The sequence below is a fragment of the Sparus aurata genome, chromosome 11, assembly GCF_900880675.1.
Source record: "Sparus aurata chromosome 11, fSpaAur1.1, whole genome shotgun sequence".
NCBI classification, from domain to species: domain Eukaryota; kingdom Metazoa; phylum Chordata; class Actinopteri; order Spariformes; family Sparidae; genus Sparus; species Sparus aurata.
In genome coordinates, this window is record NC_044197.1 from 30232629 (window position 1) to 30251037 (window position 18409).

The 18409-nt window shown below is 41.1% G+C and overlaps 1 protein-coding gene across 1 annotated transcript; it reads left to right on the forward strand.

Annotated features, from left to right (window-relative positions):
- The first annotated feature begins 7479 nt into the window (after positions 1-7479).
- c6h1orf226 (chromosome 6 C1orf226 homolog) lies at positions 7480-17004 on the forward strand. Its single transcript, XM_030432709.1, is given in 5 exon segments — positions 7480-12759; positions 13377-13573; positions 13985-14109; positions 16351-16693; positions 16696-17004. Coding segments are annotated over 5 exon segments (1005 nt in total). The 5' UTR covers positions 7480-12728.
- The last annotated feature ends 1405 nt before the right edge of the window (positions 17005-18409 follow it).

The window sequence follows — 18409 nt, forward strand, 5'->3', positions numbered from 1 at the left end:
CAATGAAACTTAGTTCATAATAAAATAACCTCAGGGATCACGTAACCTTTAATCTCGCAATAACAGCCCGTCAGAATTTTTTCACTTTGTTATTGGCTGGTAAATAGTTTAACATAAGCATTTAGCTGCAGTTATCATTGTAAGTGAGTACAGCGTAACAGAGCCTCATAGTCCTGTTAATTATACACAACCTTTGAGGTGTTTTCAGTCATATTGATTGTTTAGGGGGTTAAGGGTTGCTCGTATCCCTACCTGTTTTTTTAAGAAGAAATATTCACAGAATAGAATGCTCACTTTCTCCTCTTGAAGTTGTTAAATTTTGTTTGGTTGGACTCTTTAGTGCCTCAGGAGTTCTATATGTTCAGTAATGAAAGCACCCTGCTGCATGGTTTAACAGTTTTTGTGGTGGTGAGACTATAGGATGTGTTTGCATATTCAAATGGAGAACATTTGCCTCAAGTCTTTCTCGCTGACCCGTAAGAAAACTTGAGCACACATTTTCCATCCACAACCACCGCTCATACTGCCGAGGTCTCTCATCTCCTGCTTCACTTTTCCACTTTCCGCTCTCTCCCTATCTGACACATGTGACTAATGGAGGACACACTAATGCCACTGTCCATGTTTGTGTCATTGAGAAATACTGAAAGTAGGGTACAAGGATAGTCTAGAGAATGTGGAGAATAACATCATCATTGAATCCCACTTTTATAAGCAGTAGTGCAGCTCTAATAGGGTGCGCAAGTTTACGACAGGAGATGAGGTGAATAGTCTGTAAGGCAACAGCAACAATACCTCACGTGTAACCATAATAAATGGAAACATTAGAATGCAGAAGTTGGAAAGGCAGTAGAAAGAATAATTTTCAGTTGTTTTTTAGGAGATGGATAAGGCAGCCATGTGTCATCAAATCCATGTGTCCACTTAGAAGTCACTCATGTAGTCGTGTTCTCTCTGTATGCTGCTAGTTTGTCTGAAAAGTCATAACCAGTTTGTGTGATAAATGGTGATCGTCTTGGATGTTGTAATATTCTGAAGTACAAACCAACAAATAGGGACTTTGCCCAAGTTGACAGTTTTGATGATTTTACATCGTTATCAAGTTGATGAAAAAACACCAAAAATTAATAATTTCCATCGTTTGCACAATATCATCCTCACTCACTTGCTGGTTTGCTGCTCTGCAACATATCTCTGATGATGATGGTAAAAAAAAAATGTCATTATTATGCACTTTTAATCTGCTGCTTGAATCATTATTCACACAGATCAGTTTATTATTGTAGTCTTAAATAACATGAACAAAATGTTGCTGTTTTTAAAATACTAATCACTTAATCTCACTTAAGTCATTAGTGATAATTGTGTTATTTGCATATGTATCAATCCTGGTCAAATAGTATGCGAATGAATTTAATTTGTGTCATAATTATTGGTATTTATTGGACCAAAAAAATAATGTAACAATATATCCTGATTTCTTCTTCACCTAAAAAATATTCATAAACAGTGAAGAACTGACAGCTAGACTGTAACATCAAACGTTGTTACATTCCTCCCCCGTCTGCCTGTTTGCTGAACACGTTCAGGCTCTGAAGCAGCAAACAGTACATCTGCAGATCTCTTCTTCCAGCCTACTTTTAGAATAACCATCCATGGAAATACAAATACTCAAACATAACATGAACACTGTGAAATCATTTGAGACATCAGGACGAGCCCCAAGTTATTTATTTGCTTTCAAGTTGAATCCCAATTCATCGAAACAGCGACTCGAATCGACTCTAGTCCACATCTCTGGCACACACACACACACACACACAGCATGATACACTGCTGCCAAAGAATGTAGCATTGTGCCAACAGAAGAAAGCATGGATGAAGAAGACTGGCAATCAAACATGGGTCTCAATATGTTATATTTTCCTACAAAACATTGGTTTTGCAAAAGTTTTGCGAGGAGTAAAAAACACTCAGGTTAATAAAGCCTTAAGGATACAATAACTGAAACACTGGGGGAATATTTAGTTTGTTTACTACAAACTCCACAGGGAACCTTTATCAACAACATCAAACAGGCAGAACGCTTACTTAGTGGGGTTGTGTTTTCAAGATTCAGCCCACGTTATGAGAAGCTGCAAGCTGAACTTGACACTCTTCACGGTATGACTCCCAGTCTTCCCAGTGACTGATCATTCCTGGATGAGCACATGTGACACATTAAACGCCAAATATTAAAAAAAAAAAATTATAAGTTCGAATGGCTGAAGTGCTTTTTAAAAAATGGAGGTTTGTGCTGCAGTAATTCACCTCATCTGATGTCCTCGTTAGAAAAAAATGTGATCTGTATTAGATTCAGAGAAGATTATGTGGGATAATTCATTCTATGTGCTAAATTTTATAGCGGGACATCATTAGTATTAGCTGGGAAGGAGAATTTTAGCTTTGCACGTTAAGAAGTTTGTTTCAGGGTTTCATTAGTATTAGTTTCACTCCACAGTTTCGAGTGCCTAAATGCTGCTCCTGCCATAAAAAACGATCGCAGAGTGAGACACAAAGGTGTCGCGTGTGAAAAGGTTACTTCAGGTAGAAGAAGACGAGGAGGAAGAGGGGACGAGTCAGTTATGTTAATGGAGCTTCTGTTTCCCCCTGAGACCGAGGGTCAGACTGAGAGGCTCAAGACTGTCACGACAAGACAGATGCTGACTGATGTTCTGAAAGAATTGGAATTCAAGGTTTGGGGCCCTGCTCTGTTTACAATGAGGAAGCCCCTGTTGACGAACAGGAGGACAGGTCAGCTGGGACACAAGAGGAAGAAGGATCAGCTTCGTAGACAGAGCGTCAGACTTCTGCAGAGTTCAGAGTTCACCGCTGAGCTGTCAGTTCCTCCTCATGCACCGCTGAGTGTAGAGGAAAAGCATATTTAGCTAATAAGATTAGATAAAACCAATGGAATGCCCTGTGGGGAAATTAAGCTGGAGAATAAGCTGCAGATCAGATTGATACAGAGAGTGCTGAAGATAATTCAACCAGTTAAACAACTGAACATTAACAATCATGTAGGAATTAGACACATCAAAATATGGCATCTTAATTTCAAGATGTGCTCGATTTCTTTAGATCTAGATTATTTTTGTTGTTTAAGTAACTTCATAAGTAAAATGTTCACTGTTTAAGGGCTGCAAAATCTCCTCAGGAGGTGGTCGGCCAGGCGTACAAAGTGTCTTTGGCGGCCAAACATCATTGTTTCCATCCCCTCTCTCAACGTTGGTACTGGTTCTTTTCAATCATTCCCGCAATCTTGCACTAACCGTGACTATAGTTGAGTTGCCTCAACTTCACTAGAGCTGCAAGTAACAATTATTTTCATAGCTGAATAACCTGTCCATTATTTTTTGCTTTTTCTGTAAGTTGAAATAGTCCAAATTCTTCATCAAGGTTATCTTGGATCCAAGGTGATGTGTCTTAATAAATTGTCCAAACCAATAGTCAAATTTGTTGTGCAAGTTTATTAATAAGGACCACCTCGTTTCAATATACACTCAACATTAAGACAGGAAGCACATAAACATCAGAAAGATGAGTTAGTGAGGTAACTTTGGGTAAATAACTAAGTTAGGTAAGTGATGTGACAGAACATATGTAGTAGTTAGTGGTTTTGGTGCCCAAACCTAACTAAAGCTCCACTGTTTGACGTTAGTAACAGTCCAAAAGTCATAATATGTCCGAATGTGTGAACTGAACAGCAAGCTTTATTTTGGAAAGTCTGTAAGTCTGATGTATTATTGCTAACTTGAGCTTGACTCTTTGGGTAGAGTGTCATAGTTTGAAGCTGAAGGCCACTGACCAAGCTGCACCATTTGAAGAGTGAGAACGTGTTTGAATAACTGCCAGCATGAACTGTGAACATTACTTTGATATTATCAGAATTCTAAGGACCATGATTTTAACCATAAAGGTGACGGATCAGGAAAATGCTCATATGACTAGTCTAGTATTTTATTGAGGGCTTGAAGTGATGTTCATTTTTTGGATTACTGTACCTCCAGACAAACCCTCCCTACTAAAATACTTTGAAACCCATGTACACAAACGTTGATATGTCTCTTCAAGACATTTTTACTTTCTTTCCAGTGATCGAGAAATTCAAGTGAATCCACTTTTAAGTAGAAAAATGACTAAAAAACAGGCAGAAGGTATGATTTGAAAGCCAGCGTGTTAGTCAGGTGAATCAGAAACGTCCTCCATTAGTCCTGCATATGGCTTCTCATCAGTCAGACAGACCCCCCAACAGAACTGACCCACTTTAATCATTCATGTTATAATGAACCCAGGTAAAAAATTGATGGTGGGCTCTACTTCTCGTCTCTGTGCGTCTCTGAGTGAGCGGGAGGTATTTTTCTTCCCTCCTTTCAAACCTCAGCAATGATTAGCCTCACTTACATGAATAGTTTGCCTCTCACACACACACACACACACACACATCAGGACATGCATGCATATCTTAATGTAGGCAAGTGAGGAGCTCTGATTTAATCCATCAGTGATAATGATCCTGTCTGGCCTGAGGATTAGTATGTTTGTGTCTCTGAGTGAGTGTGCTTCAGGTCACACTCGCCTCTCCCAAATTCTGCCCTCGCAGCTCCTCGCCCTGATGCAGCTTCGCTCTGATGTGTTGCACCAGAGCGTCATTACTCTCCCCTGATCAACATGCAATCAATTCAGTGTTTCAAGGAGAGAAAAGACGAGGTTAAACTTTGATTAAGAAACATAAATGAATACAGCAAAAAATCTCATCATCACGGTGATCGTCAGATATATATTTTGTTGACGCTGTTTTATGTATTTATTTATTTTATTATGCTATTTATTATTACCCCAGAGCACAGTGTTCACTTTAAACTTTTTCAGTTTTAGTTCAGAGGAAGGTGGGAACGTACTCTCCGAGCTTCGCAGTGTCAGAGATAAATGTACACATGGATCATTTGGAGATTTTTTGCTTAGGAGGTGCGTCCAGAGACTTAGAAAACACTGGACAAGCTGTATCGAGCCATTTTTAAAAACACATCTACTTCAGTTATTTAGGAGAATTCTGCAAGGCTTTGTTCCTGTGAAGCTCCAGAGATGTTTTCTATGCTATGAAACTTTTCAACTTTCCATCGTTGGTGGTAAGTCTAAGTTTTGGTTTTTTTTGGGTGAATGTTCCTGTTATTCCTGTTTCATAATTGCACTGGCAAATCAATCTCCACTCAGGGTGCACCTACTCTGGAGCCTGTAGTCGCCTACATCAATTGCGATTGTGTGATTTGCCCAGCTGCTTTGAAACTGTAGCTGTTCAAACTTCCCTCTGAGACTCTTCGTCCATGTTGACTAAAAAGTTGAGCTTCATAGCTCATTCTTGAACTAGGAAACTATTGACAGAGCAATCTTAGCATAAAGGTCCACTTTCTGGACTTTTCTAGAGGTTTCTGACCACTCACAGGGTCTTTGTCAGACAATTGATATCCAGAGGTGATGAAAAAGCTTTTTAAAGAACTTGAGAAATGTAATGTTGGGAATCATAATGAGACTGCCATTAACTCTGAAAGTCTCAACAAAACAAACAATTGGGATTTGTCTGTGGGAATTGTTGAAAAACGAAATAACACTTATCTATAAACTACATGTTACTAAAGAAGAGAAAAATAGGCGTGTCTGTGTATGTTACATGAGTCGGGGTGTGTGTGTGTGTGTGTGTGGGTGTGGGTGGGTGTGTGTGTGTGTGTGTGCGCTTTGTGTTTGTGCTGTGACAGAAGTGGGTTACCCTCAGCTAAGAACAAAGCTAAGAGTCTGGCACTTTGATCGGCGATGCCAAAGCTGAACTAAGATAATTACATCCTCACGCTGACTGCCTGGCAGTTGAGCCGAAGTATCAGAGGTGCTGCCTGAGACCCCGCTGAGAGCTGATTTGGCCAATTACAAGTTCCACATGATGAAAACTATAATCACAATTACACATTGATTCATCATTATTCTTTGCTAAAATAGAGGATGTCTGTGAATAATGATCCTGCAGTGAAAGATTTACAAAACTGTGGAGCAAAAATGTCTAGTCAAGGTGTGAGGAGCCTTATGTCAGGAGCAGTCACACTGTGATCACCAAAATGTGACCTGTAAGTAATTAAACATGATACTATGAATACTATGAAAGTACGTAGGGACAGAGGGCTTGTTTAACTGTTGAAGTAGCTGTGGATAACACCCAGTCTAGCACTGAAATAACAAGTACCTGTCTTGAAAGAGTTATTCGTGCATCTGCGGGGTTGATAGGCTAAAGGTCTATAAGCTCACCCGTAAAACTAATATTACCCAGTTCTTCTGGGCTTCTTTGGGCACTAAATATACGTAATATGATAAACTTTTATGTCTGACCCTTCCTTCGTACACCACTTCCTTCATTTACTGACTTTCTCTCTCTTTATGCTCTTGTGCCCTGACTTCCTCCTTTTTTCCTGTCATAATTACTGCGTCCATTAGAGGTCCCCGCCTAACATTAAACTTAGATTTGGTCATAAAAAAACTGGTTGTACAGATGACCAAAACAGCTGTTTTTCTGATGAAGAAGGGCTGGTTGTCCAAACTAAATGCATATCGTAAATGCGTGAGGTGGGTGGAGGTGTCAGTGACCTGCACTGTTGTGCGACCCACAGCCGGGGAGTTTTAAAACCAGGAAACAGCTGATCACAGCAGTCAGTCCATCATTTCATCTGCAGACGTCAAGATGAGCAACTGGACAGCCGCTGAGATCCAGGAGATGCTAGCGTCTCCTCGGTCTCTGTAGCTGTTTGGTTGTGTTAGCTTGTTGGTGTAGCAGCAAGCTAGGAACTGTCGCTACTTTCAAATTAAAAGCCCCCCACTAAGAACCCAGTTCTAAACTCCAGTGGAGTGCAATGTAAAGCTCTTATTTTGAAGTCAAATTCCTTGACACTGTTCACAGCCCAACTTCGAGCTTCACGTCACGTCACATGTTTACGCCTACCTTTGGAAAAGGAGGAATATTATGCCTCCGTTTTAGAAAGACAGGCCGGCACATTGCCGTCCTTACCTTGGAGCAAATGTGCCGCCTTTTCTATCTAAAAAGGGCTATAGATACCAGTCACCTAAATATGTCAGATTTTGGATACATCCCTTTGTCAAGATCCGAGATCCATCCTCCATCCAAGTTTCATGGAAATACACTCACAAATCTTCGTGCAGTCGCACTGACAAGCCAACCAACCAACAAACAGATGGACTAACAAACGAACACAGCCATGGGTGAAAACATAACCTCCTTGGCAAAGCCAACAATTATTCAAAATTAGGCGGCAGCTGCTGCTTGTCATTTTACGGGTGAAGTAACAGTGATTGCTATGAGGGAGAACTGTTATGTTCTGGAAATATCCCCACTGTTCAGCTGTTATTATATTGATTTCTCATTTTGTCTCGGATCGTAAAAAAACATAAAAGAACATGAAACCTGCTCGTTTCACTGTGGCTGGAATTTGGACTCTGCTTTTGAGAAAAGATGTGTTCAAACACACAGGTTTGTAAACGTAACCATAATTACACTGTAGGATTAGAAGGAACTCTCCTTTTACGGTAGATTTTCCGGCTTTGTCTGTGTTGCAGAAGGTTGCGTTATTATTTCAGATGGTACAGCTTCGCCTCCTGCTGCTGGTACATGAGTGGGAGTGAGAGCTTCATGCTGAACTTTTGTTGACCACTTTGTTTTGTGCCAAAGAGATGTCTCTTTCCAGTTCTCTGTTTCTCTTCTCAGTGCATCTCCTGCTTCTTCTGCTGGGTTGCGGAAGAGACTGATTACATGTGATACAATTTCTGAAATTTAACAACACACCACCAGAGAGGGATTGAACAGGCCCACAGTGTTTAATGTTTAGTTGGGTTATCGGATGTCATTTTATTCAGCGATTACTAAATTTGAAACTGAATGTTAGAAAGTTCAGCTTACATTTACATCACACTGTTTGATTTCAACAACAGCCCTCATTGAAATATTACCTCTGCTGAAGTTGCATCGAGGGTGATTTAACAATTATTTCTCTATTTTTAATGCCTCAGTAAGCAGACTTGTAGAAACAAAGCACCAGTTTCATCAGCCTTTATCTCATCGGAGCTAAGGCACAGAGAACTGTCCCATCTCCACTATGAATTAACTGTGTGCCCAAATGAAATTCTCAGCTGTGAGGTTCAGAATCTGCGGGGAAATCTCAACACAGTGTCTGTTAAACTGCAGCGAATGAACGTCCTGCCAGGAGGAAACAGGACTCAATAACATCGGATCTTTCAATCTGTGGGTATTGAATTAACATCATCTCTGGAGAGAAGTGGCAGGGCCTGTTGATTCAACCCGCTGAGAGAGACTGAGAGAGACAGAGGGAGAGAGAAAGAAAGGCAAGGGTGTTCACCAGGCACTGTAATAGGCAAAGGAGCTTTAGGTTTCACATGGTGTTTCCTGTCTGACAATTCCCTGAGTGCTGCCTGGTGGTCACTTTAAATTCAAAAAGTTAGAGAGAGAGAAGTGAAGGGGAAAGAAATTAATTTAAAAAGAGCACAAAGGAGTAAAGCTGACGGTACGAATAAAATTTACAACTTCTCTGAAGCAATTTGGCTTGATTGTGAGCAAAGAAAAGTGCCTGGTCATTGGCCTGTGATCGCTGCAGTGTGCACAGGGCTGACGTCAAAACTTTTCACACAGTCTCATTCAGCTGTTTATTCGTAATACACAGAGAAAAGCTAAATGTTGCGGTTACCCTGCCTCGGTCATTAGGAACCAGCTGGTCTTTATTGGGGACTTTTCAAATTCACAACCACTGAGTGACAGTTGATTGTGATGTAACCTGAAAACAAGCTCATTCTTCTTTTCCTAACAAGATTATATCGACGCACCTCAAACTTTCTTGATTGTCAGAATCTTCATCATCTTTTTCTCTGAAAGACGATCACATCTCGTGCCTGCTGCATTAAACTGAGTAGCATAATTCTCAAATGGTCTTAAATAGTCTTAAAGATCTGAATTTTATTGAAAGCAGTGTCTTGTTCTGGAAGTTAATCAGAGATCTTGGAAAATACTTACACTACTTACATTTTGGTAACGAACCATCCTATTTTTATACGTTTTGTTTTGTTCATGTGAAAATGGTAGACAAGTGGTAAAGACTCATACTTTATAACCTCCCCATCCCCAGTTTGACTCTGGCCCAAGTCTAAACCTACCGTGACGTCACCCATCGGTTTGTGGACTAGTGTTTTGAAAGTTTAGCCTTAACCGCTGTGGTCATCTTGATTTTTGGAGCAAGAAGTGACCACATTTGGAGAAGAGGGTGGTGCTAGGGACTGGACAGGACCTAAAATCTGAGGAAACACCATGTTAGCAACTTGTCAATCACAAGATAGTCATGCTTGTACACCATACCTGCTTTAGTATCTATTTTACTCTAAATGGGACCATCATTTACACACATCAACGCCATGCTGTATTGAAGAAGACTTAAATCGATTGGCTAATTTCTCATATGCTACATACAATCAGACTTATTTTTGAAACCACTGGAGTTGCCCCCTGCTAGCTCTTTGTATATTTTTACAGTCTCTAGTAGTTGGGCCTTGGATCAGGCTGCATGTTATCTCTCTCTCTCTCTCTCAATTTCAATTTCAATTTCAATGTGCTTTATTGGCATGAATGTCAGATGAACAATATTGCCAAAGCTTCAAGGATGATACCATTCATTAAATAGAATAACATAGATGGATAAATAAAAAGGGAAAAAAAATGGCAGAATGGCAAAATGGCATAGAAGTAATTAACATTTGTTCAGAATCAATAAAGAAAGAAACAATTAACAAGAATATATTAATACAATAGGGTGTGAGTCAAATGTAAAAAAAATTAAAATAAAATAGAATAAAAACAACAACAAAGAAACAGATCAAGAACAAAAACCCCAAACAAACAAACAAACAAACAAAAAGCCCACATGGAGTAGAGGAGGTGGTTGGTGAGTGAGGAGACAAACTGCTGTCATGTGTTGTTGTGCTGCTCGTCTCTGAGGCTGTGACAGGCTCTCATATATCAAGCTGCTCTCTCTCTCTCTCTCTCTCTCTCTCTCTCTCTCTCTCTCTCTCTCTCTCTCTCTCTCCCTGCCATTTCATGCAAAATGCCGAAAAACTGTTGACGGTGATATCTAAAAAAAAAAAATTTCGTCCTGTATAATCAGCTATAACTTAAATATATCTTGAGTCGTCTTTGGTTTTAAACTTCGCCATAATACCCAACTTCATCTCCTTCACTATAACTCTTTTTTTGTGGAGACAAACTGACCTCTAGTCACTGTGGGCAGACTGGCATTTGCACGCAGCTTTTGAGAAATTGCCAAATTTGCATTCGTTTAGAGTGTACAGGAGCCGGAAGAGCAAAGAGTTTTGAGAGCTGCTGGCTCAGGGACAGTCCAGCAGAGCAATGGTCATAAATAGTGATGATAAATCACATCTGTGTGTAAATGAGCCAGACTGAGACACCTGGGCTCATTTCCAAGCAGCAGGTTTCACCTTTTCAGCGGCGTGAGGTTCCAGAAGACAAGTCATCCCAGCATCAGAAGCTTTTACATACATTTTCCAGAGCACATAGTTGGGCATGTTGAACACACATGGTCCCTTGCTGGTGTCCTTCACGAAGTCCCCGAAGGGACGCGCTACATAACAAAGTCCATCCGTTACCTCTCCATTAGGAGTTAAAGAGGGAGGAATATGTGACCTTGTTGCCTGGTGGGATCAATAAGGATGTTTCATAGCCGGTGCAGCGTGTCGCTATTGATCCTCAGATCACTTGATGACCTTGATGTACAGTCAACACAGCCTAGATGACCTTGGCAGATCGCTGAACGAAAACAAAAGCATGGAAATTGAGTGGCTTTTGTATCGCAGTTTCAAATGGGCAGGAGGGTATTAACATGGAATTTATATCGTCCTCTCAGTGGGCTCTGAAAGCTGCACCGTAGCTGACATCCTCCAGTAAAAACAAGGCACAGCTATTGAATGTTTTATTGAGTTCCACTTCGTAAAACTGCAATAAAAACGCTAAGAGTAGTCAACCCAATGCTGACCAATGATGCATGTACCAACTGATGTGTCATGTGGCAAGCAATGCAAACAAGCAGGAAAATTAGTTCCGAACAAGTTAAAAATGTCCTTTCCTTTCCTTCTTTTCTTTTTTTTTTTACAAAATTCAAAGACAGCACGTCACAAAAGAGACGCAGTTAGCTAGGCTAGGCTACGGTTTTATCTGATAAGCCAAATTAAAACCAAGCTAACATGGCTCGTCGGCTGGAACAAGCCAGCAAGAGTCAGTCACAAAAACTTCCATTTTTCTCTGTAATGGGTTTTACAACTTTGATATCAATATCTCGTTCAGTGAGGGGTTTTAAAACTCTCCAAACCAACAAAGTTGCTAACTTGCTAACTGACAGTTAGCTGCTTCGTTGTAAGTATAAAACAATAGTGTATGTTCTCTGAAAAGCCTTCAGACTCATATGTATTACTCTAATTCATCATATTAATCATATTTAATCATAGGTTCACTAATAAGTGTTTTTTTAGTAGCCTAACAGCAGTAAGGCCATGTTCATGTTCCTCAGCATCAGAAGTAGCCTCCTGCGAGAAAAGATGCAAATGCATTGATGCTAATGCAGAGGGCTTCTACAAAAAAAGTTGCAACCTAGCTCAAGTTGGTCAAAAGAAAATTAACTGCTAACTAACTGATGATTGATGAACCTGTTTCTGTCAAATTTCAGTCATTTTTAAAGCAAAACAGTCAATGTTATCTGCTAATTCCAGTTTCTTAAATATGAGGATTTGCTGCTCTTCTTTTTCATTTCTGACAATTAATGACGAGTTTTTGGGGGCAGAAGAAGAAATTGAAAACATCTCTTTGGGCTCTGGGAAATTGAAATTTGAGGGGCATTTGGGCTAAATGATGAATCCGTTGATTGTGAATGTAATCTGCAGATGATTGGATAAGGAAAATAATTGTCTGTTGCAGCCCTGAGTCAGCTGCAAAACGTCTGTTCTGTTATAACACATCATCTTAAATGCACTCACAATACACAAACAGATAACAGAACAGGTCTGAATGTGGCCTTCTTTGACCTACACACAGATGCACAATCTACTATAATTACATTGACTGTAATTTGCCCTGGTTTCACTTTGCACTTCTCTGCTGTAGTGAATTGATTTACGATAATATGTCTCCTATGAATAAGCGCCTGCATGCTGTAAAGTAAATGTATATATGTCTGTCTTTCTCTCTCTCCGTCTCCTTGAAGTTACTGTGGGTGCCCTCTGTATCCTGTTGCTTCATACTATCGGATCACATTTCCTCTGGTCTCTGGCTAATGTGCTCTTGTAGATCTCTCTATAGGCCGAGTAAGTGAAATGCTTTTGTGTGCAAAGGGAAGTCAAGGTTAGAGATTTTGATGCTCCGTCTCATTCCAGATGGGGATATTTTCTCTCCATTTATCTGCCGGTACTCTTTGAGATATGTGTATGCCGCTCCTCCAGACTGCTCTCTTGCCCATTACCTCTTCTAACTCTTCTTCTTGTAGAAGATCAGCGTTTTTGTGTCTAAGCAGATAATCTGCATCTGTTAGAGGTGAAATGATCTGAAATATGATGCTTTTATGTCCCATTAAATGCCTTCCGAGAAACATTTCTCTCCACGAGGTAAGATCTTCTGTTCTAAGTGGACTGAAAACCACCTGAGCTCCTCTTTTATGTTTTGTTGTTTCTGATCCTGCATTTCTGCTTCATTTCCTTAAGTGTTCTTCATATTTATCTGCATGTGTTTCTGTTTTGTTTTATGTATTATTGTGTGATCAGTACACACAGTGTTACCGCACCGCCATCTGTCCCCTCATAAGTTGTGTGCATTCCCACGGAATAACTTTGAATCTGTGATGATGCAACATCAGTAACATGACATGGTAGCTCAAAGGAATACTCCACCAAAATTCTGCCTTTTGAGTGCCAAGTACTCACTCGAGAGGTGGAGAGTTTGTAGATTTGTTGCGGCTGTATCAACTTGTATTGGAGCAGTTAAAGTGGATTCCACTTCTGACCTGAAGTGACAAATATATGGGAACCAATTGACATCATTCCTGCGTTTTCAGTGGAGTATTCCTTTCATTCCCCTTCAAAACCTCTAAGAACATCCCATTTCTATTTTCTAGTTCTTGGAGGGTCTGCAGCTGTGCCACATGTGCTGTAAAAATGACTTTCTGTTAAATCCTGCTTTGTATTCACCTGTCGTTCTCTCCCCTGTCTTCTCTCTCCCCCCCTAGTTGATCAGAGTATGTTTGAGAACTCCATTGCCCAGCAGCAGAGTCCTCAGACCTCCAGGCCGGGCCAGAACTCGGCCCGACGCGCCACCACATCAGCTAATCCTAACCTGGGCTCCGGCTCCGTCGACTCTCCATCCTCCGGAGGCCAGCAGAGGCTTAAAAATGCAATTAATCTGGGCAAAGCTGTCGGCGCAAAGGTTAGTGCAGAGCAAGTATTAAGTTCTGCACGTCCACACGCCATCTATTCCTCTAACTCTGAACATTTGAGTCATGGAGTCAATTTCATCACTTTGTTGTTGCTTAAGTGGAGCTCATTTCTGTATTTACTCAAAAAGTACCTTTCATTCTTTCTGCTCTTCTTTCCTCCTTCTGTCCATCTTTCTCTCTCTTTCCTCTTTTTCTGCCTGTTTTTATACTCTGGACTTTTGTCTGTATTTACCATGTATTTCTTTCTTTCTTTCTTTCTTCTACCTCTTTCTTCTCTTCATCTTTCTTTCTTCATTTCATCCTTCCTTCCCTCCCTCCATTTTTTTCCAATCCTTCTGTCATTCCTGTCTTGTGTTTTTCTGTCTTCCTTCCTTCCTTCCTTCCTTCCTTCCATCCCTCAGGTCAATGACTTGCTGAGAAGAAAGGAGTCCAGCCACCTCGGTGACATCGGGGTGACTGAGGTCAATAAGAACGTTGGTGCCGTGTGGAGCTGTATGGACCAACTGAACCAGACCACTGCAAACAGGTACACACACACACACACACACACACACACACACACACACACACACAGAAACTTGAATAAATGTGTTGTGAGGAAAGAACTTAATTATAGTCATAATTTTCACCCTGAACCCAAAATCATCATAATTTAACGTTCACTCTCCTAAATTAATTTTCCAACTCGCATTTCAAAGGTTGCTGGTTTTAATCCCTCACTGTGACTCAGACAGGCCCCATACTTAATTAATTGATAAAACTACTGAAAGACATTATCTAACAGGCAAAAAATATTCAGTTACCCACCCTGAGTGAAGTGTGTGTCAGTGTGAATTAGGCACTGGATCCAAAAAAAGGTGAATGATTTAAGATTTTTTCCTGTGAAATGTGGTTTTAAATGAATAATGACACATCAAAGGCACCTGCCAGACGCCTGAAATTGAGTGCGACTGAACTTTTCAGCCACTTGTGCATTCATTACCTGCATACATACACACTCATACATCCCAGGTTGTCTGTATTTTGGGATTTGTTCAAGAAGCCTTCATTGATCTGTTGTCTCTTCAACTGAAGATCAGTTGAGCAGAATTCATTTTTCAGCAGCTCTGCTCTCGTGTGTCTGCGTTTACTGAGCTGTGAATAGATTTAGTTTAATTCACAAGTCATGTTCTGGAAGGATATTGCTGGACCACCGACTGATTGGTACGGGTGGAGCTAGGTGTTTTATCATAAAGAAACCTGCTCCTCGCTACATTCTCCATCCACATACCTGCTACGACATTCCCACACAGAGAGAAATGATGCACCGCTTTGTATAACGTTGGCTGACATTAATGTGCTGACAGTTAAGTCACAAGAGGAACAGTGAACACAAGGCAAGTAACACTAGCGTTAGCAGCTAATGCTACATCCAACTGTCCCCCACTTCTCCTGGTTTATTATTTATTTATATTTATTTATTTATTTGACAGGGACAGTGCATATTAATAAACATTTCTGTATGTTGAAAGTAAAACTGTCACTGAACCCTTCTGCTGGTTTGTTGCTTTAAGAAAATGAGCCAGTATGTTATGTGGTGTGCCATTTTGTGTGAAAACTGAGGAATTAATTGAATCATTTTAATAAAACTCGTATTTTTTAATTAAAACGTTCACAGTGTAAAACTTCTGCACTCTGGTAGATGGACAGGTGCATGGGAGAAGACCAAGGACAGACAAAATCAGGACATTTTAATAACAACGTTTTGGTCCAAGGACTCTCATAGCCCGCTGAAGGTCCTTATGCTGAAATGTTGTTATTAAAATCAGTACTTGAATTCAAGTGAGGTGAACAGTGTGCCTGAGTTTTTGTCCTAAAGGAGTAAAAAATAGAAAATTAAAACAAGGTGGAACCTAAACAGCAGGGCGATGGGAGAGTCCAGCTGAAGAGTTGCTTCCTGGTTTTTTTTTTTTCCTTGACCTTGATGGAAAACATCATGAGTTCGTGGAAAGATGCAAAGGAGAATCATAAGAACGTAAGGACGAAAAAAAGAGTCTAAATGCACTCATGTGAGGCGGCTTAATTATTCAGCAGCGGATGTTGCTGACATGGTGTTAAGAAGACAGGCTTCTAAAAGAACATCTGGGTTACTTCGCCTTATACGTTCTTACCATGTTGATCATTAAGATTGTCAAGAGACGGAGAGATGTGTGTTTTCTTGTTCTTCATCTTCTTCATTTTTCATGCGTCACTTCTGTACTGTTGACTTATTTTGGCACAGTTTTGTTGTTTGCTGCAGTGTAAAACAACGTCCTCAGATTACAGATATGATTCGATGATTTCAACCATGTTTAGTTAGAAACATGTTTATGAAAACATCTCATATTGCTTCACATTGAAGAATCTGAGTAGCTTTTATCATGGCTGCTACTTAACTAGGCCTCTTTACCAAAGTTCTGAAGCCGGTTCTCCAGAATCTTGGAGCATGATTCAGCGGGTCATCGGTTTGCGTGTATCAGTGGCACCAAACAGGATGATGGTCGTGTTTACTAGAAGAGGCCAATTTGAAAAACCTGCTGTTTTATTCATGACTCTGAGAGTGGATAGTCTCTGAAAGCTCTCAGTTCATGAGTGTGTGACTTAGCTGATATCTTATTAAGAATTTAAGCGATTTGTTACTCGTACCACGATAAAATGTAGAAAAACAAATTATTCATTTTTAAAAACATAACAAGGCGACAGTGTTTGAAAGTCTTGTCTCAATGCCTCTATATCTCCCGCTCTGCAGTCACATCTCCTCCTTCGACGCCTTCCCCCGGCTCGACCCACCACCTCCATCGGGGAAGAAGCGCCTCCCTCGGGCCCTGAAGACCACCCAGGACATGATGATCTCGTCGGACCCAGTGGTCTCCTCTCCAGACGCGGCCGACTCTTCCTCTTTCCTCGACTCTCCTGAAAAGAAGCCCCTCATCGCCAAGGAGGAGCTGAGGAACAGCGAGGAGCAGCGGCAGGGAGAGAAGGAGGAAGAAGAGACTACATCGCCACCGGAGCCAGCAGAGGAGAAAGTCATCCCCGATCGGGAGACGACGGGAAGCAACGGTAAAGTTGATGGAGTGATAGATGGAGAGGAAGGATGGTGTAGGAAAACGGGAGCAGTGAAGGAGGCGAGGAGGAGCATCAGCGTAAGCTCCAGCTCTCCGTTCCAGACCTCATCAACAAGGATCCACCACAGCCGGAGCCCAGAGCGCAGCCCTGTGACGTCTGGCAGAAGGTGTCAGGGCCGGACTCCCGGCTCGCCTCCACCCCACGCTCGGGGAAAACTCCCTGCCGCATCAGCCTGGGCGAGGAGGTGCTGCTGGGGAACGGCGCCCCCTGCAGTAAAGGCAGCGAAGTGAGTCCTGAGGACTCTGAGCCGCATCCGGACCTGCTATCGTTTGAGTAAGGAGCTGAGCCTGAGTCAGACGTCAGTATGTCTCACAAGTTTGGAATCCTTTCTTTTCTTGATTTTGACGTAATTGAAACAGACTGCAGATCAAATATTCACTGCCACTTTGAATTATATAACTGGCCCTGCTGCTGGGTTTGCTGGAGGAAAAGGGAACCAGTGCCTCCAGGAAACGCAGCAGGTGCCGGATCTCATGCTTTTTAACTTTTGATCAGCTTTTTAAGATGAGCTTGAAGGTCGCGGCCCTCCAACACGGTTCATCTAATGCCTTCCTGATGATATGAACACTAAGCTGACCAGGCATCACATGATGGATTGGTAGAGTGGGTTGGAGGTGAGGGTTCATTATGGTGCAGAGAGAATTAAGATTTTATCAATTCATCTATTAATGATTCTAATTTGATCATGTTTTAGCTCACACAACATCTGCTTTAGGAATCCAATAGTATCAGATCATGTCATAATGAATGTAATTAATGTGAAATAATATCCCTTTAATTGGGCTGAAAATGTTAAATATTGTTAATGAAATACTTGCAAGTGTAAAAACTGCTAAATAGTGGTATTCCTGTAAAAGAAAAACATGATTATTTTACATCGGGGTTGTTCTATTGATCGTCAGTGTTGTGAGATTATCAGGAGCCCTTTTTGACATTTGGACTTGACATTTTTAAAGGGACACTTGTTTGACGACGGCCACACTGTTAACTTCACCTGATACAAAAGCTGCTATTACAAACTCCAAGCACGTTTGAGCAGATTTGTCCTCAGTGTAGTCATTTTTCCTGCACTGAGCTGTATGCAGACTGAACGGACGATGAAGGAAGAGAGAGAACGTGGCTGAACGAATGTGGACGTGTTACGGATGGAAAGGTTTTGGGGGAGAGTTTACTTTCAGTTCAGTCGTTACAAAACGTCAAAAAGTGGTTTCTGTCAGAGTTTTAGCAGGACTGGAAGCCTTTTAAACCTCAGCTGAAGAATTTCTGACCCTTTTTGGTGCAGCAGGAGGTTTAGAGGTTGCTTTGTGAACTGGCTGAACTGAAAACGAAATTATCCCCCCCCCCCCGACATAGAGTCGAGACGGATGGAAGGATGGGTGGGTAGACGGGCTGGCTGGCTGGCTGGCTGAAAACTTGTTTTTGAGCAAAAGAGATGTGAGATAATGAGCTGTCAACAGAAAGAGATGAAAGGGGTGTACTTTATTCAAGCACATCGTTAAGTGACGGACCAAAGATGCAAATTAGCAGCTCAGTCAGACAGGTCGTTACTGTCGCTCTCAAAGTTCATCTCCACTGGGTTTTTTAGATTTTAGTGAGCTGTCTGAGTTAAAGAGAAGCAAGAAAAAGTTGTTTTTTTTCTCCTTTATTTTCACTTCATCTGCTATTGGAAAAGGGAAAACCAA